This window comes from Alosa pseudoharengus, unplaced genomic scaffold, assembly GCF_046254945.1.
Source record: "Alosa pseudoharengus isolate Yale_2024_CS ecotype anadromous, Long Island Sound unplaced genomic scaffold, YU_APseudo_1.1 YU_APseudo_1.1_scf_4, whole genome shotgun sequence".
NCBI lineage: Eukaryota > Metazoa > Chordata > Actinopteri > Clupeiformes > Clupeidae > Alosa > Alosa pseudoharengus.
This window is the reverse complement of record NW_027468774.1, coordinates 31,023,688-31,047,488: the sequence shown is the minus strand read 5'-3', so window position 1 is coordinate 31,047,488 and position 23,801 is coordinate 31,023,688. Positions and strand designations below refer to the sequence as shown.

Below are 23,801 nucleotides of genomic sequence, written 5' to 3'. Positions count from 1 at the left end.
CAAGAGCGGCTGTGTATCCTTTGTCCCACATTCCCTCTTTTGTTGTCTTTCATTAAAAACTGATAAACACAAGGGCTCTTGGGTGAATTATCTGGCTATCAACAGCAGTCTATACTCATGAAGAGTATAATGAAATGTTGGATGGTCTTTCTGCAACTACGTTGTTGGAAAAAGGTGGTATCGGTACCAGGGCTGTGGGTTTGATTCCCTAGTAGCAGATATGCTGACAACTATCATCCAACTTGCACTCAAGATCATAAGTTCAGAAACTGGATGTACCGCAAAGCTGTGCAAAATATGACCGTCGCTCAGTCCTGCACATTCTCTCCTCGAAAATAAATCATTCTTGTCAATTTGTCTCCATCCCCTACTCTTGCAACTTTTGTGTATGTAAATGAGTGTGTGCATGTGTGCGTTTGCTTTTGTGTATATGTGTGCTTCTCTGTGTGTGTGTTCAAATTTTGTCAGCCAAAGATACCTGCGATTACAACACCTCGTTTTTACTTTTTCATTTTTAACTAGGTAACTAGGGTTCTCGAGATTCACAGAAATCTGTGTCCGACCTACCATCCTTTGCAGTGCTTTAGCCAGTGGGCTGCTCAGCTATTAAGCACACCAGGATGATTGACACCTCATTCTGGTCGACTTGTTTTCTGCTACTTCACATGAGATTGTTTATGAGGGCAATCTAGGACACGGCATGAAATGTCCACCCACTTGTGTAAAGTGAGAAAGAAACTGGACTCGCTTTCTTTGTCTAAATATTCCAAAACCATAAAATCATTTCATAGCAACAGGTCTTGCATATTTTTTCCCTGCTGGCAGCCGTGCAGTTTTTGCTCTAATGGGTAAGTAACAGGCTTGGTTTTCAGCACCTAATAGAGAGCCTCTTATATGAGTGATGGTTATAACCATTTGCAGACATGGTGCAATGAATATTGCTGACATGAGTACAATACTACCGGTCTGGCCAGCCGAAGCCCATTATAAACATTTACATCCTTTCATTTAAAGTGATGCTTTAGTGAAGCAAGGGGTGAGATCCTGTGCAAAATAATTATATAACACCCATGGGGAAAAACTGTATAGACATTTAAGCTTTGCTAGCTTTCCCTGAGAAGAAATGACCAGGAATTATGCTAGCAATAATGCTAGCACTGGATTTAAGTGTTGCCAGAGTCAGCTGTCGTATGGCTGTCCGGAATATGGCCCCTGTCACAGGACTCCGTCTCTGACTTGCAACTCTGCAACTATCCCCAGGAGAGTTCCCTCCACCCACCTACTCACTTTTATTGCCCTCCATGCTTTTAATAGGTCACCATGATGCACATGACCAGTTTATATTCTCTCTGTGTGTGTGTATTATTTATACATATATATATATATGTATATATATATATATATATATATATATATATATGTATATGTATATAATATATATATATATATGTATGTATGTATGTATGTATGTATGTATGTATGTATGTATGTATGTATGTATGTATGTGTGTGTGTGTGTGTGTGTGTGTGTGTGTGTGTGTGTGTGTGTGTGTGTGTGTGTGTGTGTGTGTGTGTGTGTGTGTGTGTGTGTGTGTGTGTGTGTGTGTGTGTGTGTGTGTGTGTGTGTGTGTGTGTGTGTGTGTGTGTGTGTGTGTGGGGGGGGGGGTGGTGGTGGTGGTAGTGAGCTGTGTCTAAGTGACATTCCCTTCATCAGCAGCACCTCTAGGTCTTTTCCTCAGTCTTGCTTTAGTTTTACAGGGATGGTCTGTGATTGTAATCCACTACACTTTTTGTCAAATTCATCAAATTGCTTCTCACAGTTTTCCAGCTCTCCATTCAGTGTGTGTGTACCGGTAGGCAACAACCCACACACAGACCTATGCCTGAAACAAGAAAGAGATCTGAAATGAGCCATACACCCCTTTGGACAATCACCAAGGCAGGGGTGTAATAAAATGAGAGGTTGTTCATTGTTGTTGATTAATCAGAGATTAGTGAGTAATCAGAGAGAGTGACAATCCATTTGGACAGTCAATTCTGAGGTATAGAAAGAGTGCACATGAGTGGATGTCAAAGCCAAGCAGACATGTGATCAGTCGAATCTGTTACACAACATCACTGGGGTGTGTATTCTAAGACACACCACAATGATGCAGTTCAGTTCTATAGGATTTTGTTTGTGTAAGCCAACACCTTATCACTCTGTTCGTCTCTTAGCATTGTCTTGACTGTGCATTGGTGAACACACTAACAACAATGACACACACTTGAGAAACAGATTTTCTCAGTCGCTGTCAGTTTAATGTGGCAGGTACCAGCACAAACCCATATATTTAAGCCCTGCAGCTCAAATGAGTCTGTATACCACATGTTCAGAGCTGCAAACAAAGTGTGCTTATCTGTGTCAATGTCTGTGTTAGTGACGTATGTCACGTATGCCAGAGTGGGCTTAGAAGACTAGTAATTCAGCACCACCAGAAACCCCAGACTCAGGGTCATGGCTCAGTCAGTAGCCTATAAGATATAGATAGCAAAAAGTGAAGGCTCTTCTATGCGTTTCTACTCAGCTGAGGTACATGGTACTCTTAATAACTGCTGTAATCTACAACCTTTTTGGGTTCTGCTGGGTGCATCAACAGATGAACCTCTTAGGGTTCCTCTTTAGAACTCTGATCTGAAGTGAGATTTTTCTCAGCTCTAGAGAGGTGACATCCCCTTCTCAGTTACAAAGGATTGTTTATACAGAACATATTCTGCAAATGACCTTTAATCTTTGAAAAAGAACACCCAAGAGTGGAATTAAATACAAACACAAAAGCGCTGGATTGCAAGATAACTGCTGGACTTTTACAAAGAGATTTCTCTGTTTGTTTTTTAAATATTTGAACAACTGGTGTCCACCCACCCGCCTCAGACATCTCGACTTAAACTGGTAGAACCAGATGTCAGCCATTAAAACAACTCACTGTCCCAACATGCAGTCCCTTGGTTCTCATCTTAGACTAATTATAGGCTGCATAGAAAACAAAAACAGATGCATGTATGCAAGAAATGTATGTTGCATAAAGCCCTGAGATTGTTTGATAGTGAATTTCACAATTTAGAAAAGCACCCATCTGTTGAATTTAGAGCTTGTAGAAATATGTGTATAGTTGTTTCAAACTCCAGACACACCTTTCAAATGTATTCCTATTGTGAAAATGAATTGATAATTATAAATTATATAGAATATGGTAGTTACATAATCCACATTTTTAGTGTAAATCAAACTACCAACAAGATAGTGTTGGGGCAAAGACCACTTTTGTGCTCTATAGTGGAACAAACCTGAGATGTTGCAGTGAGTCACTCTCAACATTCTGTGAGCACAGGTCTGTCTAAAGCACTCAAGTCTCACCTTGAGTGACCTCAGTGTGCTCACAGACGTGGCCATGCAAGGCCAGTTTCATGAATCATTAGAGTTGAATATGAGAGGCATTGTTCGCTGATAATTGAGACCCTGTGACATCCATAACTTAATCACATCAAGTCACACATCTGCATCCATCTGCAATTTGTCCCGTTCTGGACTGTTTTGCGCTGAGGTGAGATGTTGTCAGGAAAGCTTATATAGCTTGTGTTGGTAACAGCCCGTGGAGTTTGTCATTAGATGTTATTGTTTACTCGTAATTCTGGTGGCATAAGATGAGATGGTGCTAGACAAAGATGGTAAGGGCACTTTGGAGCATACAAGGTTCAACTTTGTTCCATTATTCGATTCAGGGCAGACTGATATCAGTCTACATATATTACATCAAAGTGCCTTCACACAACAGTTTTTTTCTGGAGGATTCACATTTTTCATGTCTTACCTAAAGATGCAGTTTTCTGAGTTTCTTGCCAAAAAATACCAATTGATCAAAACACAACAGTGTTAATTTTATAAGAGAGCATTTCAAATCAAATGGTTGATGTACTGTATGCAGGCCCTTAATCTGGAAAAGCAGAGCACTTTAAATCAGAATGGCAACTCGCAAGAAAAGACAAGCACATTTTTCACATGAATTCTGATTAGTCAGTTCTGTGTTGAAATACACTGGTAAGATTTCAAACTACATATTCTATGTAAATCCAGTTCCCTAGAAAATCAATATTTAATACCTCTCAGATGTAGTCACCCGATAGCTTTGAAGATGTGATGTAAGATGTGACTCGTGTCTCCACATGCCCCCAGAGGATCCCTTCAGTGGTAGGATTTGATATACCGTAGTGTTTCTCTGAGTTGTGATGGGCGGATGTCCACATGTACTGTCATTGTAATGTGGAGACACAGCACTCAAAAAATACTCCATAGAAATGCATGGGGCTAGTTTGTCACGTCAATATGGCCGCTGAGTGGAGGGACTTGCCTAAAAGGACTTTGGCAAAGCAGACAAAACTATAGGTTAGTGCTAGACATGAAAGGTTAGTTTACCTAGTAAGGTAATTCATAGTTTACCCACCTCTTATTTTATCACTACATCCCTGATCACAAGGGTGTATATTAAGGAATTCAAACATCTTCTGTGTTCATTTTCCTAGTTAGTACTTTGTGTTTGTACCCTATGTAATAATAGTGCTTTGGTAGTTAATTTTCTTCAGCAGAGGTGAAGCAGGATGAATGTGGCCACAGTGAGATGGGACACAGGTGATGATTGTTCACTGTTCCATTCACTTCCATCCGTTTTGGGATTCAGACAGTTTAGTGAGGGTCACCAGTTTTTAATGAGCCAGGACACAGGGCACAAATATTGTTTGTGCACATTCATGTTCTAGACCCGTCCTTTGTCATTGCAGTGCAGTCCTAGCTTGGCCTAGCTGATGTGTTATGTTTTTGTATGTCTCTTTTAATATACAATACAGGTCCCTTGACTGACTTATGCTTATAATCTCAATGCAGTCTTACATTTTGTTAGATGGGAGCAGACAAATTACTATATTTTAAATGCATTAACCCATTTAAGCCCAAATTTTTCCCAGACATGCAAATATGCAAATCATGTGTTATTAGCAACCCTTTGAAGTAATCAATAATTATTTTTTTTTAAAAATGTAGAAAAGTAGATGAAAAAGTGAGTTTTATTACCGGTCACAATTGTGACCGGTGGGATAATATGCGTATACTTAATTAAAGGTTGCTCAAATTGCTTTTTTGTTAAAATAAAGGTATTCTGACAGGACTTTTCAAACTGATATGAACACTGAGACCAATGGCAATAATAAATATGAAAAATATGTAAACATTGTTTATTTACCAGGAGCTTCGGCTCGTTAATATAGAACCCCGAATGTGTATGTCTGTGCGTGCGTGTGTGTCTGCATGTAGTTGTGAGAGTTAGTGTATATGGTCTGTGTGTGTGTATCTGCATGGGGTGTGAGAGTTAGTGTGCATATTGTGTGTGTGTGTGTGCGCGCGCTATATATATATATATATATATATATATATATATATATATATATGTGTGTGTGTGTGTGTGTGTGTGTGTGTGTATACACATATACAGTATATATATATATATATATATATATATATATAGCGCACACACACACACACACAATATGCACACACCCCATGCAGATACACACACAGACCATATACACTAACTCTCACAACTACATGCAGACACACAAGCATGTACAGACATACACATTCAGGGTTCTATTTTAACGAGCCGAAGCTCCTGGTACATAAACAACACACAGACACAAACACACACACAGACATGCACAATCACTAGGCCTGTCGCGATATTCAATAAATCAATTAATCGCATGATAATTAAAATTAGCTCGATCATTTTTCTGGCCGCGATAAATGCCATTTGCATGCTTGTTTGTTTTCCTCGTCTCTCTCTCGGGTCCTTAGAGTAACGATGAGTGAACCCTCATGTCAGTCACTTATCAGTCGCATGGTGTGTGGGGAGGCGGGACTACTGGCGTAGCCTACCACAGAGTGCAGCTAAAGAGCCGCGTGAGAAGTATCCGGTAGGCACTAGGCAGAGAGAAAGCTAGTTGCGAGTTCGAGACAAAAAAGATGGAATAGGTTTCTAAGCCTAACGCGACAGCTGCAGTGTGGGAGCATTTTGGATTTAAACCGAATGCCCGTGGTGAACCACTGCACGTGTGCGAGTCGGTGTGTCGCATTTAAACACACCGCAATTAAAAGCGGCAACACAACAAACATGCATATGCATCTAAAACACAATCATCCGCTGCAGTTTTCCCAGTTGGGGAAAAAAAAACACAACAAGTGGGCCGTCTTCCTCTTCCCGAGGAAAATTCTCAGAAGGACAATATTATCGCTTATCGCAATAATTTCTGAGACAATTTATCGTCCAGTAAAATTTGTTATCGTGACAGGCCTAACAATCACACACACAAATACACACTCACACACACACAGACATACACACTCACACACACACACACACACACACATGTCGCATGCAAGTCCCCTTGAGTGTGTATGTGTGTGTGTGTGTTTGTGTCTGTGTGTGTGTGAGTGTGTATGTCTGTGTGTGTGAGTGTATATCTGTGTGTGTGTGTATGTGTGTATTTGTCTGTGTATGTGTGTATTTGTGTGTGTGTGTGTGTATGTGTGAGCAGGGCATGAAATTGGCACCCGCCCACACGCCAAATGCGGGTAACTTTTGTGATTGGCGGGTGAAACTGTCAATCTACCTGCCACGTTGGCGGGTAGCCAATAAGACAACACAACACTGAGCAAGGAGATGCACTGTCGGGATTGCCAATTTTTGAGCCAATAATCTACTCTTTACTCCGCTACATTTTCAATTGCCTTTCGTTACGAGAACAAGTTTATTATTGGAGAAAGTATCTCAAGGGAGAAAAGAGCACCTCTCCCCCGGTACACAACGGCGTGGGAGAAAAGAAACAGGGCTTCAGAATGCATTGCTACGTTTCTTTTACTGTCTATGGTTTCCCCGCGATTATAAAAGTAATGGCTGGCCTATGTAGCCTACTATACAGAAGTAAATATGTTCTATATAGCTAACAACTCAGTTAACGCAATGACGTCCTGCCAGAGTGCCAACGAGACTAGAGGTATGACATGACACGGAAACTTACACATATATTAATTTCTGGCCAGCATCGTTCAACAATCACATTGGACAAGGAAAGTAGGCCTACAACTTAATTTACAAGCAAAGCAAATGCACTGGAAATCGAGCATACAAGTTAGAAAAAGCCTAGCATTAATTTATGTAGGCTCAATGTTGCAGGACATGACATGAGACGGTCGGCTGAGAAAACAGATAGCCTGCTCTGTCGCTCTGCCCTGCCCGAGTGGATATACCTAGGCTATAGCCTAAATATAGGTCTACTCATAATATAGCCATTGTTTTTAGGTTACATTGTCTGTATGGTGAAGTTATAACCAGACTTCTAGCAATGCAAAGCAGAAGATCAGCTGCAATGTATTGGAAGACTGCTTTTCAATCCATAGCCACGTAGCCTAATGCTTATTCTGGCTATGACAAAGTATATTAAATAAAATATATTTTAATTGGGCTTTTAAAATATATATATATTTATGATTAGCCTACAGAGGAGGAGAAAAGCAAATAGGCGTAAAGGATACTTTTGTATCCCTTTAAAGGTCCATCAAAAATATAAAAATGTAGGCCTACAAAAAAGTAACTTGTTAGGCCTACTTGAGTAATTTATTAACAAAGTACTTTTTTACTTTTACTTGAGTACTGTAATGTGTATTCTGTACAAGTTCAAGAACCATTCTTATGCATTTTCTGAGTCGTTCGCCTTTATTTTGGGCACAAAATAATTTTGGCTGGTAAAAAACCACTGTGGCAGGTGGATTTCAAAATTCACCTGCCACAGTGGCTGGTGGCCAAAAAAGTTAACTTCAGGCCCTGTGTGTGAGTGTGTATGTCTGTGTGTGTGTGTATATTTGTGAGTGTGTATGTCTGTGTGTGTGTATATTTGTGTGTGTGTGTGAGTGTGTATGTGAGTGTGTGTGTATGTCTGTGTGTGTGAATATGTGTATGTGTGTGTGTGTGTGTGTGTGTGTCTGTGTGTGTGAATATGTGTATGTGTGTGAGTGTATGTCAGTGTGTGTGTGTGTGTGTGAGTGTGTATATCTGTGTGTATGTGTGTGTGTGAGTATGTATGTGTGTGTGTATCTGTGTGTGAGTGTGTGTGTATGTCTCTCTATGTGTGTATGTATGAGTATGTGTATGTGTGTGTGTTTGTAGGTGTAGAAGTATGTGTGCATCTAGATACAACATTCTATCCCACCGGTCACTATTGTGACCGTTAACATGTTTACTCATTCTGCAAACACACCAAAGACATTTGAATAATTATAAATTTATATATCATAACTAGACACCTTAAAGACCATGTGTACAAAAAATATTTGTCCTATGTTTATTTTAACATACTTTAAAAACCTTTTATTTGGGAGCTGTGAGGCCGTCATCCTCTTCTCTAGGTGCAACCAGGAAGTAAACAGCTCTGGTCATGTGACAATTTACTCAAAACATTTGACACTGCACACATTTCATTGAAACACTCTATTGTTTCAATATTTACTAAAACAGTATTGGGATATTCCCCAGTTACAGTTTTAGAGGCTTATAACAAATTTTTTTTTTTTCGGTCACAATTGTGACCGATGGGGTGAAATGGGTTAAAAGCGTGTGTAAGATCAATTTGATTAAATAAAATGTGCTCATGAAAAGCTACCATGATAGCATAGTGATATATTTTACCACAGCTACATCTGAGAGATTCTTGCAGAGAGATGGCTTGTTTTTAAACCTGTGTCCACTTAGGTATGAGCTACACCAGGCGCGTAACTGAAGCGTTCTGTTCGTGGCGTGTAAAGTCCATTTTCTAAAACTGATAGTTCCGGTTCTTGATTGTGATTGGCTAAATCGCATTCGATGCCATTGTAAAATCCAGCATAAACATACACCTTGACCGCATTTCGTTCTATATTACTGCGCTACCGTAACTTGATACAAAAGTTAAAGTAGCTGCGTCTCGACGTTGCTTGGCAACCATTCAGAAAAAGGAAATATATTTCTTGGCGGAAGAATGATTATCTAGGAATAACTCGTTATATTTCTAGTTGCTGTGCCTTTACTTTAGGAAATTTATAGTAACAGTTTTAGAAAAGCAATAAGCCACTCGAGTCCATAGGTTACACTGATTCTACAACATGTCATGCCATGCCTTTACCATGGTGCATGGGTTCAAATCTGGCCTGGGTAGACCTTGCCCTTGGTCCTGTTGCAGAGACCATTGGCCTACCATTGCCCACTGCTGGGATGGCTGAAGTTCAATGGCCCCTGAGCAGATCACTTACCAGTGCTATCTGAACACGTCTGGCATTCAGAACTTCCACATAGCCTACCATGCCAGATGCCAAATGTCAAATAACTGGGCAGTGTCATGGAGAGTCTCAGTAGACATATATTACATTTACAAATTGTACATTGAATGATCTTTTCTCTGAATTGTATGATATGGGTTCCTGTTCCAGGAACTAGATTGATAGATAGATAGATACTTTATTGATCCCCAGGAGAAATTCAAGGGGAACTACACTTAGCAATGTTCTCAGAACTCTGTCTCTATGGCAACATCCATCTGTGTTTACTGGCTGGTTAGCTGTTTCTCTGTCTGCATGCGTACAAACTGTCTGGTCTTATTTAACTGATATCTTTAAGCCTTTTCAAGAGGACTGAATGAGTTTTAGACCAGACTATTAATTCCTCTGTTTAGACACTCATTTCACATTTTACGCATATAGTGACACAGGAGCATGGAGAGAGGGTTCATTTTCAGCACAGGGTACTGGGCACTATAGAAAGTAGCCTAGTTCATAATCTGGGCAATGGAACTAACAGAAAAGTCACTAAAGTCAGTCAGTGCAACATGATTAAATGTACTGTAATTTACTTGTATTGTCAGTGATGTGTGAAGAGGTGACTATATGCAGTGCTACTCAAGGAAGTCAAGTTAGTTGTGATAGTTAGTTGTGTGTTAGTTGTGTGGCTAGGAAATTCTCACAAATAGTTAATAGCCGGACAATGGCACAATTCATAACCTCCTGGACCGATTGAGAGAAGTAGGAAATGTTGGTTCTGATAAAGGCTTTTCAGGACTAGCCACGAGCCCTACTCTGTCACTAGCAGCCTGACTAGGGACAATGACACAATTCATCAGCTCTCATAAGATGAGTGGGATATGTTGGCTTGCATTCAGGCTTGCTACCACCTCTAAAAACGTATTGTGTCGCTCGACAGCAGAACAGTAAATCTTTTTCATATACAATTATTTTTATTTGGTAATGAAGATCAGCAACACATTACAAGTTGAGGAAATTCCTGATTACAAAATTCCTAAACAGTAAATCTTACTTACTGCTTAATCTTCAACCATGAGGGGTGTAGGGCCTTCACAGTAACATTACAATTTAACTGTACCAAAATGAACCCCTGCCATAAAAAGCACATAAGTAAGCTTGCTTATCTGGTACCCATCTTAATTTCTTGCTTTATTCAAGCACAACTTTCATCACAGCGCTATTGTCAGTCCATTCACTGCAGAATGAAAAGTAGGTGTGTATCTCCGTGACCCTTACTGCTTGGTATTCCAGTTCTCCAGGTCCCTTCCATGGAAGCGTCATGATCGCAATGAATCAAGATGGTCACGGCAATAGTTAAAGTTGACACCCATCAGAAGATTGCAATTTGAGACATGTACAGTAATGCTGTATGCAAGTTATTGTGCAAGTCGTGCTTTAGTGATATATCCCCACTGTCTGTCCTGCAAGCCTTTTGGGTAGAGAACAGAGCCAGAGGGCTGCCTTCCCTGTGCTGTGCTGTCTGCGTCAGTGGCTGTGGAGCACAGCAGCTGGGAACCAGATGGGTAGCGGCAGTGCTGCATGCAGAAACTCCAACCCATGCTAGACTCTAACCTAAGTCTACAATTAGAGTTGAAACTCTAACCCATGCTAGACTCTAACCTAAGTCTACAATTAGAGTTGAAACTCTAACCCATGCTAGACTCTAACCTAAGTCTACAATAGAGTTAAAACTCTAACCCATGCTAGACTCTGACCTAAGTCATTGTGAATGTCTAGTAAATGCCCCTCCTATAGGGAACAATGCCAAATTAAAATGGCTGATTGACACTTAACAAAAGCCTGAGCCTCACAGAGCCTTCATAACCATCTGCCATTTGGCATGAGTGCTGTCCATTAGATGCATTCTCTCTCTCTCTCTCTCAAGTATGCAGCATATGTTCAAAGGACGCTGTCGTCACAAGGAGCGCTTAATGCACACTGATTTGAAGTTACTTAAAGTTTTGCATTAGAGTTCTCTCTCCTGCTACAGTTTTCCGTCCAGTTGCTAAGAGACACTTAAGTGCATCTGTCTTCTTCCTCTTCTTCTTTTTCTTCTCCTTCTCCTCCTCCTCCTTCTCCTCCTCCTCCTCCTCCCCCCCCACTTATTCTTCCTCTTGCTGGGTTGGTAAAACTGTTGACTTCTATGAACAGCATGAATTGGATCACTTGAAATTGCACATTTGGTAAACATCTCTCCTGTGAGCACAGAGCTTCACCTTGATTGGTGCCACAGATCTGATTTCATGTTTGCGGAAGAGCTCATGCTGACTTTGCGTTTGAGTCATTGCGCCATGCAGCCATTATGTAATTTCATCTAATTACCTTTATCTAATTACCGTCGGTGCTGTGGCGATAATGATCAGATATTAATCAGGTTAGCTCAGTGAACAAACCCAGCTGAGACACGGCAGGAGGAGAGTTTCACATCTGGCACCCTCCTACTCCACTCCTGCTCATTACCAATAAACCTTGAGGGCCCCCGAGACACTACACTACAGTACTCTCTTTAATCAGCAGCTGGTGGGCTCTAAAAAAACCAGGTCTCTGATCTCTGATCTCCGCCAGGTCTGAATTAGACTTAACACTGCTGACTGACCTGAGCTCATCAGATAATAAGACCTGGAGTCATTATTATTAGGTAGCTTTATGGGTACGGAAATTATTAGTTTATCATTGGCACAAACTCATCATGTGGTGTTGTAGAGTACTAGTTCATCATAAACACAACAGCATAAAAGTTCAGTATCAATGTACAGAACTGGGGCACTGGAAGCTAGTCTTGGTCGTGCATGTCTTCTGCCTCTTGGGTGTCTCATCTCATTAGACATGATTAAGATATCCAGTAACTGGAGTCATCCCCCCCCCTCCTCCTACACACATGCGTGTGTGTGTTCATGGGTATGTGTGACTGCCTCTCCGTGTGGTTCTCTCTGATGTCAAAGCTCAGAGGAGGGTGGAAGTGCAGCACTACCCCCTCCCCCACCCCCACACCTCCTTCACACAGACACACATTTTAGATATTTAGATCAATTCCACATTACAAGTAAATTTTCATTAGCAATGAAATGTTTTGAATGATCAAACAGATTAAACCATATCAGCACACACACATAAACATATACACACACACACACACACATACACACTTCCCCATAAGGCCTCCGGAGTCACCACAGTGACCACACACAGGACGTGTACTCCTGGGCATGCATCTGCATCTGTTTACAGAGGAGACAAGTCCACCACAGCTCTTCAGTAAGGCTCCCTCAGAGTTACTGTAGTGGGTCTACCAGTTTTCGGGTGTACCATTTTTTGGAGAGTTTCAATTGCACATGAGGGAGGGGGAGGAAGTAGCGAGCTAGCACTCTGTTTTGTTTGAACGTCAACAGAAGAACAACAGAATATCGCTTAGAGCACCTTTAAGTATGCTCGACAAGGTGTATTAGGTTGTCTTGCATCTTTTTAAGGACATAAAGTGATGTTGCAAATCAAGAACAGATCCATAAAGGAGTGTGGAGAAGATGATTGGATCAGGCAGGTTTACATGAAAACTGGATTTGTTTCCAGCTGTTTGCTCTTTGAAATGTGTGTGAAACCATGTGATCAGATTCAGCTGGAACCTGTGTCATCAGACATTTGCTTGAGGCATTACAAGCTGTGGCTTCTTGGATACTCTACCGTACAGTATGACTCATGCTCGAGTCCAGCAGCGTGTGTGTGTTTGTGTTTGTGTGTGTTTTGTGTGTTAATAGGGGGCCTGTGCCTTGTGTCCTTTTGACAGACTAATGCTTGTGTGTGTGTGTTTGTGTGTGTGTTTCTGTCAAAAGATGATACTGTGACTGACTCATCATTCCGTTATCCAGTATTTGTGTGTGCGTGCGTGTGTGCATGCGTGTGTCTGTGTGGTGCCACCATGTACCCCTTTTCATGTGTCACATCCTGTCCTTGTCCATCATGTGAGATGATTGGGAGCAGGCAGGCAAGTAATTGCAGTGATGATGACGTTGAGCTCTTAGCCTGGCACAGTCACACAGCAGCCTTCAAACATGGTGTCAGTCTCCCGTGGCAAGCCATTAACCTGCCAGACACAACACCATCTACACATTCTCCCACTGGGCTTAATCCCTACTTCCCATCAGCCCTTCACTGGGAAAATATATGAATGGACAACAATACTGGTCTGGCTCTGCTGAGGATTTGAACTGTGACACCTTGCAATGACATTTCCTGAAAGTGCTGTGAGGTGCCTTTTAATGCATAGGATGACATGAGCAGCCAATATCATAATGTCTTGTACCTATTGCATCAGCCAATCAAAAGTACTGATGTTCCTTAGGGATAAAGCAGGCAGACATAAAGCTGCAAGGAATGGCAGCCATAGCAACACAGTCTCTGTAAAGTGGCTCGCATACAGCTTGTCTCATAGCAGTAATAAAACTTTATGGTTTATGTACTGTGTGACTTTACCCCTGAAATGGCAGTTTTAAAAACACACCCAGCCTCTGGCTTTTGTCCTTGATAATTTAGGGAATATTACACGCACGCACACACACACACACTTTATCTAAATGATGCGAGTTTAACTTCAGGCTCTGGCAGTTGATCCAGTGTAGAACTTTACACATATTGTTCAGAAGAAATTAGCAGCTCTTTCATGCACTTACACACACAAGTCAATATCCATAACTAATAAACTTTAAAGTGGTAAACTTTTGTCACATACCATAACTGGTGAACCATAATAATAAAATAATAAGAACACCGGTCCAATTGATCTCCGAGCCCTGAAGGGTATTTGATGTGTTATTTGTTTCACAGATGCAGTAAATGTGCCTGTTTGCGTAAAATTCACCTGTTTGCGTGTGTTGTTGCCGGTGGACATGGCAATGCTCTAGTGTTTTCTCTGCCCACTGAGCCTCCACAGCCTCTGCTCAAAGGCCTTAACAGGGAACGTCTGTAGAAGCCGACACTTGCAGGCTTTTCCAGGGCCCTGGAGGTTTTTACGAGCCGGGGGCCTATTTTAACAAGACATTCCCCGCAGCCCTGGCTCTGGTTTTAGGGTAACCCTTGTCCAGGGAGCCCACATTCATCTGAAAACACCCCGCCGAATGTCAGTCAGGTTGCTTTTACAAGTGTTTTAACACCTCGTTTAATGGGCTGGACATTGGACAGTGGACAGCTGTACAGCCAGAACCCTATTACTCTTTTTTTTTAAGAAGTGGAATATAAGTGGCTAAGCTGCTTTCGTCTCTGAAATTGACATTTATTTGCATTCATTTCCATTGATTTTGTTCATTTATTAATTTTTGAGCCACCACAGGCAGTGGAGGTGCACAGACCTCCTGGGCAGTACCTAGCAGTGCCTTTCCAACCACTCTCTCTTTGGTCTCTCTGTTGTTTCCTGTACCTTCATACTGAAAATGGGAAAGTTGTAGATTGCTGTAAATGCCACTGTTAGTGTGCCAAGACAGGATTTCCTTTACTTGTGGTCTTAGGATCTACCCAAGGATCTGTAATCAGTTTATAACAGTGTTTTAGCTCAAGCTTAATGTGTTGAGAATGAGATCAAAAGTATACGCACGTCTAGACATTTTTGTTTTTGTTTTGACATCACTCGAAGCAGCCCTGTTTTCATGGAAACCAGCCAATCCATAGGTTAAAGGCCTGTATCATCTGAGGTCAAACATGCGGAAATCCCTGACAAAGGGACAGAGGCAGGAATGTGAATTTCGCTCGATTGATCAGTGGGCATGAAAAAGGCGGAGAGAAGCACGTCCTTCCTTTGCCACCCCATGGAGACACGGTACTTCCTGCCTCAACAGGAGCACGGGGGCCCAAGAGCAAAGCATGCTGGACGTCTGACCGCCACTCTCCAAGGCTGACGGTGAGATGGATGAAGTGACAGCGGCAGTGAATCACTCGGCACTTTAGACTCTTGTTTTTTTTACCTTCCCGCTGTGTGACACGTGTCGAATGGAGGCTGTCGGGGAGGAGATAGGATGGGGGCTGACGGGTTACACAGACTGGGTGACCTTCACCACTGAAATGACTAATGCTGTGATGTGAATCCTCCTCGTTATGTTCCTTTCAGAGGCTCTGTCACAGAGCGGGCTGTTTTAGAGGGCCAAAAGGGGTAGGACCATTAGACTACCTTACCATCCTCCTTTCAGGCCCATACTGTACCAGACAGACCTTTCAGGAAATCACTGAGCCGTCAGTGGGTTTAAATTATACATACGCCGTCTGCTTTGTGGCTCTGGGTTAAATTTAGAGCTTAAATGGAATGGAGGCGCCCTGTTTAAGTCATGAGATTGTCTCTCAGAGCACAGATTTCAAGGAAGCCTCCACACACAGACTCGAGAGCCACCTAGGAATTTAGATCACTTTATTTGGAGGTAACAAAGATGGAGCTGTGGCCACTGTTAACTATCTGCTGGAGCAGGGATATTCATGACCTGGATGGCTGTGGTACTGGGTGTACTCATCCTCACCTCATGAGGGTCTCTGATCTCTCTCACCTCTGATCTGATTGATTATATCATTTAGAGCTTTCTGCAAGGAGACTTCACCTCGGAAAGAACCTGTTGTCCTGCTGGCATTAGGTTGACACCCTTGGCAGTGGCAGTGTGTCACCCCAGTCTGAGAGGTCAGCAAGGCCACTGGGGGTATAGAGTAGAGGGGCTCTTTTTCTTACCCCCCTATAACCTCACTGACCCAAGGAAGTGAGGACCTGGTAACAAGGACTGCCTGCGTGTCTTCCTTTTAAGTAGTGTTTACTAGGTTGGCTCTGTAACCAGGTCACGTATGTAGGTGTTGCTCCAAGAAATTGTGGTTGATGTTGGCCATATGTTCCTTTTGCTATGGTTGTCCAAATATTAATGGTCTTTATATTATTATGTGATATATTAGGTTTATTGTTCGTAATTTAGTAGATGAATGGTCTGCTTTATGTGCAGTTATTGGATGTCTTTTAAGCTTTTGTTATGGTTGTGTACAGTGCATTATAGGGGGTCAAGGGTTACAGTATATGTGTATACAGTGAGTACAGTATAGTTAAAGTAGGTCATATATATATATATATATATATATATATATATATATATATATATATATATATATATATATATATATATATATATATTCTATGAAATGTGGGATGCTGTTGATCTGCAATCTTACTTGCAATAATCTTTTAATACCATGGTGTATCAGATAACTGTTTATTGGCTTATTCCTACCACTGATAAATTACCCATTTTGGCTGTGGGGACCTGTCCGATGTGAGTTGCGGACCCTGACTGACATTTTGCTGTAGTGGTTGTGTAACTGGGCCTCTCTGGCAGCTGACCCTGAGGTCTGTCACCCTTCAGTTCTCTGAATGGACAGGCATTTCTCCCCTCTTGTGAATGTGACACCTTCCCCCTGGTTTTTAACACACTGCGTAACTAGTATGCACCAAACTCAAGAGTTTGATCCACGAATTCCACAGCCCTTTAAACAGAATTGTATTTTTTGACGTGTTAGTCCGAGTTGTTTTTAGTCTGTTGTTTTTAGAAAACAAGTGAGTGTCCTGGATTTTCAGTTGGCATATTCTAAGGAAGTATGTCTGTATTAGCAATCAGCCTAATGGAGCCTGCAGACATGTTACTAAATACCCCAATTAATTGCAATAATTGCAAAAAAGCTTTTAATTAGGCTTTTTTCAGTTCATAAAGAAATGTAGCATTAGAAAGTGTATGATGGAGAACAAATCCAGTCTGTCAGAAATAAAAGCTACTAACATGAAATATCCATTTGTTATTTTATATACTAATAGGATGCTAATTAGTTAACTGGGTTTCTAATAACTGTGCCTTAATGAGCAATTACTTGAGCAGTTAATGAGCAGAAATTCCAGACACCTCCCATCCTCACCCCTCACCAGTCAAACTAGGAAATCTGTGTCAGGCCAACCAATCAAATGACTTAGTCACAATGTTTTCCCTGCCACGCTTACACCCTTCAAATGTGTCTTATGTAATGCTGGCATCTGCATGCTCAGATATCCTCTGCTCTGAGGTGCATGTGGCAGCTTAGAATACACCCATCGTAATCAGCGAGAGGGGCGACGTGTCCGACACCCCACTCGCCACAAACACACACTAAATTATGCTACACATCCCTTCTCACCTCTCCCCCGCACAACCCCTCCATGTCTGGCCTGCAAGCTGATGCCCCATGTGATGTGAGGACAGCTAATTTTGACTCCAGTGCCTAAAGTTGGCATCAACAGCCTCAAAGGGTAATAGCAGGACACAGAAATGATCAAGTTGGTGCTTAAAAAGTTTGGCATGCCTCTGTAGTAGTAACATGAAGTTAAAGTTGACTGGTATTTAGCAGACACTTTTATCTAAAGCCACACAGACTCACAACAGGGGGTTCAGGAATTGAACCCAGGTCGACAGATTGTCAGGCGGCTATGCTACCACTGCTTCACCAAGTGGAAATTGTGATGTACCAGTGTATTTTGCCTCGTTCCTTTACAGTTGCATAATTGTGATAGATCTATCAGTTCATTTTTGACAAGGAAAATTCAAGTTCTACATTTACAACTAAGACACAAAAACAAATGTTATAATGACATATAATATGATGATAATAATGTCCAAGCCTGAACAAAAATGTTATTCTAATTATTGTATCCTCCCAATTCTTGCTGTGGTGAAGGCTGTGGTTTTTGGGAGAGTTGTGGTTGAGTTGTGAATTCATTAGAGACAGGTAGCACATGTTGTAGTGATAGGTCAGTGTTGCCAGTGTTGGTTGTTTATATTGGTAGATTTTGTTCCCAGTCTTATGTGCGTAAAGAAAGCAAAAGCAGGGTTTAAGCAGGCATGTCCAGCACGTCTTGCTCAATCTCTGCCCAGGAAATAGCTGAGGTTTCAACAACCGCTTAGTGCACTTACGTCACCCACGGCCACACATTTTTCCCTTTGTTTAGATATCAGAGGGCTTTTCATAAAGATTTGTTTGGAAATGTGCCCTAACAGAAGAAATAGTGAAAATATTTGCCGTCACCATCAGGCAGAATAATAAAAGGAAAAGTGCAGCCATATGAGATATGACTGCCATCATTTGTTAATAGCAGTTACAATATGAAGTAGGAAGGCTACCATATATAGTGTTCATCCTTGTTTTAGGTGACATTACTGTTCAGTACTCATCAGTGTGATATACTTTTTGTTTCATACATTCAACTGTTGCAGTTTTAGTATTATTGATGCATTGAACAGTAAGATGTATAATTATGAAAAGGTGATATTTCTAATTCTAGTCAGGAAGGACTAGCACGGTGTCACATTTCCTCCGTGTGATAGACTCCATGACATTAAGCTTGGCCTAGAGGAAGAATAGACAGTTCATGATAAGAAACAGAAACACATTCTCTGTCTCTCTCATTCTCTTCTCCCACTTACTGTCTCTTTTATACTGCCTGTCATACACACAAACACACACATACACACACACTCAGAGAGGGAGAGAGAGAGAGATGCAATAAGCCCTAAATACTATGCGCATATGCTGTATCTTAATGCACTGTAGGACACTCACTCGCTCACATGTACACGTACAAGCTTCCTTCCACACACATACACTTTTCCTTTCTTATAGGGACTGCAGACCATTCTGACAGTCAGATGTCTGATAATGTTTGGCCGGTCGATGAGCATCTGTTGCTCACGTTGGTGTGGTGTGCACCGGTGGACCTCTGTCGACTAGTTTACATTGGAGCCTTTGGGAAAAGGATTGCTCTAATTGGCTGTTTAACTTCACTACGTGTTGCTAAAATTACTGTGTAATCATCAGATATTCCCCTAAGGACATACAATGCAAAAAAGGAAATACTTTGAAGCCGACAAGGTGTGCATTGGCCTTTATGCAAACACACACTCACCCATAAACAAAACACATACTCAGACCATACCCCTCACCCCCCCAACATAATGTCATGGCAATCTTCCACAAAGCTATTTTTTATTTTAGAACATGTAGTTTCAGTCTTTGTGTGTGTGTGTGTGTGTGTGGGTCTGAGTCTTTGTGTATGTGTGTGTGTGTGTGTGTGCGTGTGTGTGTGCGTGCGCGTACTTGACTTTGTTACAATACTAGCAGCACACTCCAAGAGAGAATGTGTGTTTTTCCGCAGACCTCAGCCATGCGGTGGCCGTGAAGGCTGCTGCTTGGCACAGGGGCTGTCCAGCTCCGGGTGGTGGGTGGGCAGCTCTCCAGGGCTCAGTCCTGCTCAGTGTTCCATGAGATGAAGTCATGTAATGACCAACAGCGACATCCCCTCTGTAAAGGGGCAAGGAGGTGGGGGAAGAGAGTTAGAGGGGAGGGGAGGGGAGTAGAGTTAGGAGGAGAAGGAGAAGGCAAGAGAGTTACAGAGGAGAAGAGAGGAATGGCAGGGAGAGGACAGGGGAGGAGGACAGGGGAGGAGAGGAGAGGACAGAGGAGGACAGGGGATGAGAGGACGGGGGAGGAGGAGACAGGGGAGGATAGAGGAGGAGACCAGAGGAGAGGACAGGGGAGGAGAGGAGAGGACAGGAGAGGATGGGAAAGGAGAGGTCATGGGGAGAAGAACGCAACGTTGATGATGAGAGAAGGAGAAAAAGAAAGGAGTTGAAAGGACAGAAGAGAAGAGGAAAGAACAGGTGATGTGGGGGAGTGAGGGGAGGGGTTGGAATTCTGGTGAGGGGACGACTCGTTTGAAGAGGAGAAGTAGGAGACGAGGGAAGAGGAGGTGCGAGAGGAGATGGGGGGGGGGGTGGAGAGGAGCACAAAAGAGAGATTTGGTCTTGAGAGAGAGAGGGAGAGAGAGAGAGAGGAGGAGACAGAGAAGGAAGTGAGGGTAGTGGGTTGTCTGACGTCTACTGAGGCCAATCATAAACACAACCTTCTGGGCTCAACCTGGTCCTGTGCAGGCCATTACTGACGTACTTAAGTTGCTGTTGGAGCCAGTGTGCGCAAATGATGTGGGCGGTGTGTTCAGGGGATATTAAGTGGTGTGTGTGTGTGTGCATGTTTGTATTAGTGAGGGAGTGACTGTGTGTGTGGGCATGCATGGTGGAGGGTATTGAATGTGAGAGTGGGTACTGCATGCAATCATGTGTCCAAGTGTACTTGTTAGTCTGTTTGGTGTGTGTGTGTGTGCGTGTGCGTGTGTGTGTGTGTCTATACACAGCCATGATTCTCTGTTTCTCCTCTGCTCAAAGCCTGAGCTTGTGCGAGGCCCTTTTGGCACTGGACAGAAGCGATATTAAACTCCACAGTGAAAACACTGGAGGGAATGAAAGGGTAACTTTCTTCTATTTAAGGCCTCATGAAACACGCTCTCTCCTCCAAAACAACCATCCATGCCAGGGGGCATTACTCCACCAGAGACCCATCCAAAGCTACTCGCAGTCGCAGAAATCATCTAGAAATGTACATGTGGAAATGCCATCGCATGAAGCAAGCTGTGTGTATTACTGCCATGGAACAAAAGTTTTTGTTTTTAGAAATGTGATGTGTTTTTCATTATTATTATTATTATTATTATTATTATTTTACTATCAAAAGTTAAAATGGCATTTTCATGGCCAGAGGCTGAAATCCTGAAAGATATTAGGTCTTTCATCCATCAGTTTCTGGGGGCCCAAGTTGTTTGATCTTTTTGAAAGCCAATAAAAGTCCCATTGCCCATCTTTTCTCTGAGCGTTGCAGCTTGGGGGAGTTCAAAGGGAAGGGGCTTTACAAAACTCTCTGAGTGGGGCACAGTGCTACAGATCGTGAGCTTCACTTTGCTGACTGTAATGTCACTGTTTGATCACTTGTCCAAGTTTTTACTGCAGATTTCATTTGTGTGTATAAGGAGGGTGCAAAGGGTGGGAAAGTGAGTGGAGAGAAAGAAGAGAATGGTAGTGAAGGAGGGATGATGAAGAGAAAGAGTAATCACTCAGTTCGCTTTCAAAACAAGAAATTCCTTCCTGGAAGATGGTTCTGAAAAAATTGTTGTGTATGTTTACCAAAAGTGCCACTTCTCTCTCTCTCTACACACACTCTACACTCTCACACACGCACATACACACACACACACACACACACACACACACACACACACACACACACACACACACACACACACACACACCTCCAGTACCCTTTAACCCCCTGCTGTATCCATCGTCTGTCATCTTAACTTCACACACACACCTCCCCATATCCCCTTTCTCCTTTCAACCGGTCCTAACTCACTCAGGCCACTGACCATGGTTACGTAACCCCAGGTAATCAGGGGGGCCCTGTGCCTGTCTGTCATCATAGTGTTGCTCATCATTACCCATAATGCTCCACTCCAGCTCCCCTTGGTCCCCTTGTCTGAAAGGGGTTGGAACTGGCAGCTTTCTCAAAGCAGCCTCTGTGTGTCCGGTGCCCAGACACGGTCACACTGGACATGGCTGACAGATGGGCTCGCTCTCGCACCTCGTCATGGAAAAATGGAAAGCTAAGCACCCAAGAGTGGGTGAATTGAACTGGTCTGTTTGCTGCAGAAGAAGCACTGAAGTGTTTGATCTTGAGAGTGGAGTGGCGTCCGCAGCCAAAGAGGGACTTAGAAGGAGAGAGAGACTCTGAGTGCAAAGTCCTTTTTAAATAAACATGGATCAGTGATGATAAACGATCAAAGTGGACGAAAGGAGGAGGGAGAGGAATAACAGGCAGAGGGAGGTGGAGATGGGGAAAGAGAGATTTACTGTGACAAAGAGTCTGAGAGTGGGAGAAAGGCGGAAAGAGAGATAGGAGAAGATAGTCTCCTAGAGAAGATAGAGAAGTGGAGGGGGAGATGGAAAAGAGAGATGCACAGCAGAGAGAGAGGTGTTGTTATTGCTAATGTGTGCCCTGCAGTCTAGCATGTTGTTATTGTGGCTGTCAGGTGGGGCCAGGGAAGCTGGAGCCTACAGGGAGGGTCAGGGTTGGAGGGCGGGGCCCAAAGCACACAGACACGTCTGTGCAGGGCACTGAGACCACAAAGTCGGCTCTGTCACATAATTAATGCATTTCCTTTCAGTTATGTGTTTTTTCTTCTTGAAATCTGTTTTAAAAAAAACATTGGCTGTTCCAGACAGCATTCTAGTTCTAAAAAAGCATTTCAGCAAAAATTTAAAGAACAATTTGTTATGCCCAGAGAGTCCCGCAAAATATCAGTATTTCCATGGATATGTTTGTTGAAATCCAGGTCTGGACAGCATAAACCAAATGTTCTGTGTTTCTGAAGACATTGTGTAATGTTTACTCCTACATTTCTGACACCTGGCAGTTTCTTTCACCCACATGGCAGTTATTCCTGTTTTTTCCTCTGCTTTCTCTACTTATGTTTATGTATAGTGGAGATATGTATAGCAAGACAAGAATGTCTTACTTTATCCCAAGATCACTGGTAGTTTGAAAGTGTCAGTGACATTTACTCTGAGAACCACTTTACACAACTCATCAATCAAGTCAGCTGATGATGAATGGTGCTGAACAACTTAAGGAGAAACACTTTCATGGAAAATGATTATGAGCGATGTTATGCTGATAATGATGTTGTTGTTGTTGTTGTTGTTGTTTATCATGATATTGATGATGATGATGATGATGATGAAGATGATGTCCTCCTCTGCTCAGACACGCAGGCTGACGAAGGCGGAGCGGCAGCGCTTCAGTGAGGAGGTGGAGATGCTGAAAGGCCTCCAGCACCCCAACATCGTCCGCTTCTACGACTCCTGGAAGTCCACTGTCAAAGGGCACAAGTGCATCCTCCTGGTGACTGAACTTATGACCTCTGGAACTCTCAAAACGTGAGTGTGACAGCCCCCCACACACATATACACCCAAACAGCCTGAAACTAGTCAGGGGTTCGACCTGGGAGCAGGAGCCATGTTCAGATTTTAGAATATTTATACAACTATATAGAACTTATAAAGATACTTTTATTTAATGTATTTCATATTTCATGTTCTAGAATAGAATGGAGTAGAATAACTTCCATGGTGAAATTCTTTTGGCTGCATTTTTCTACACACCTAGAGATCAATTACTTATCTAATAGCAACTTAAGTCTCACCTGCCCTGCCTCACGTGCCTTGTGTCATCTCTATCAATTCCTATGTCTTACCTTGCTCACATGCCCTGTCTTAGGACTTACTTTGTCTCACCTGCCCTCTCTCACCTGGGACCATGTCTCTCTCACCTGTATACTTCAACTGTCCGCCTTGTGTTGCCTCACCTGTCTCAGGTATCTGAAGCGCTTTAAGGAGATGAAGTTGAAGCTCCTGCAGCGCTGGAGCCATCAGATCCTGAAGGGGCTGCACTTCCTGCACACGCGCACGCCCC

General features: G+C 42.5%; 1 protein-coding gene across 5 annotated transcripts in view; it reads left to right on the top strand.

The window, feature by feature from the left end:
• wnk4b (WNK lysine deficient protein kinase 4b) overlaps positions 1-23,801 on the top strand; it is an 80,960-nt gene that overhangs the window by 9,097 nt on the left and 48,062 nt on the right. For all 5 annotated transcript variants that reach the window (XM_076265866.1, XM_076265863.1, XM_076265862.1 and 2 more), the window contains exons 2-3: positions 23,093-23,265; positions 23,704-23,801. The exon at positions 23,704-23,801 is cut by the window's right edge and continues 123 nt beyond it. In XM_076265866.1, the coding sequence (XP_076121981.1) occupies positions 23,093-23,265; positions 23,704-23,801 (271 nt within the window). The remainder of the gene's footprint in view (positions 1-23,092; positions 23,266-23,703) is intronic.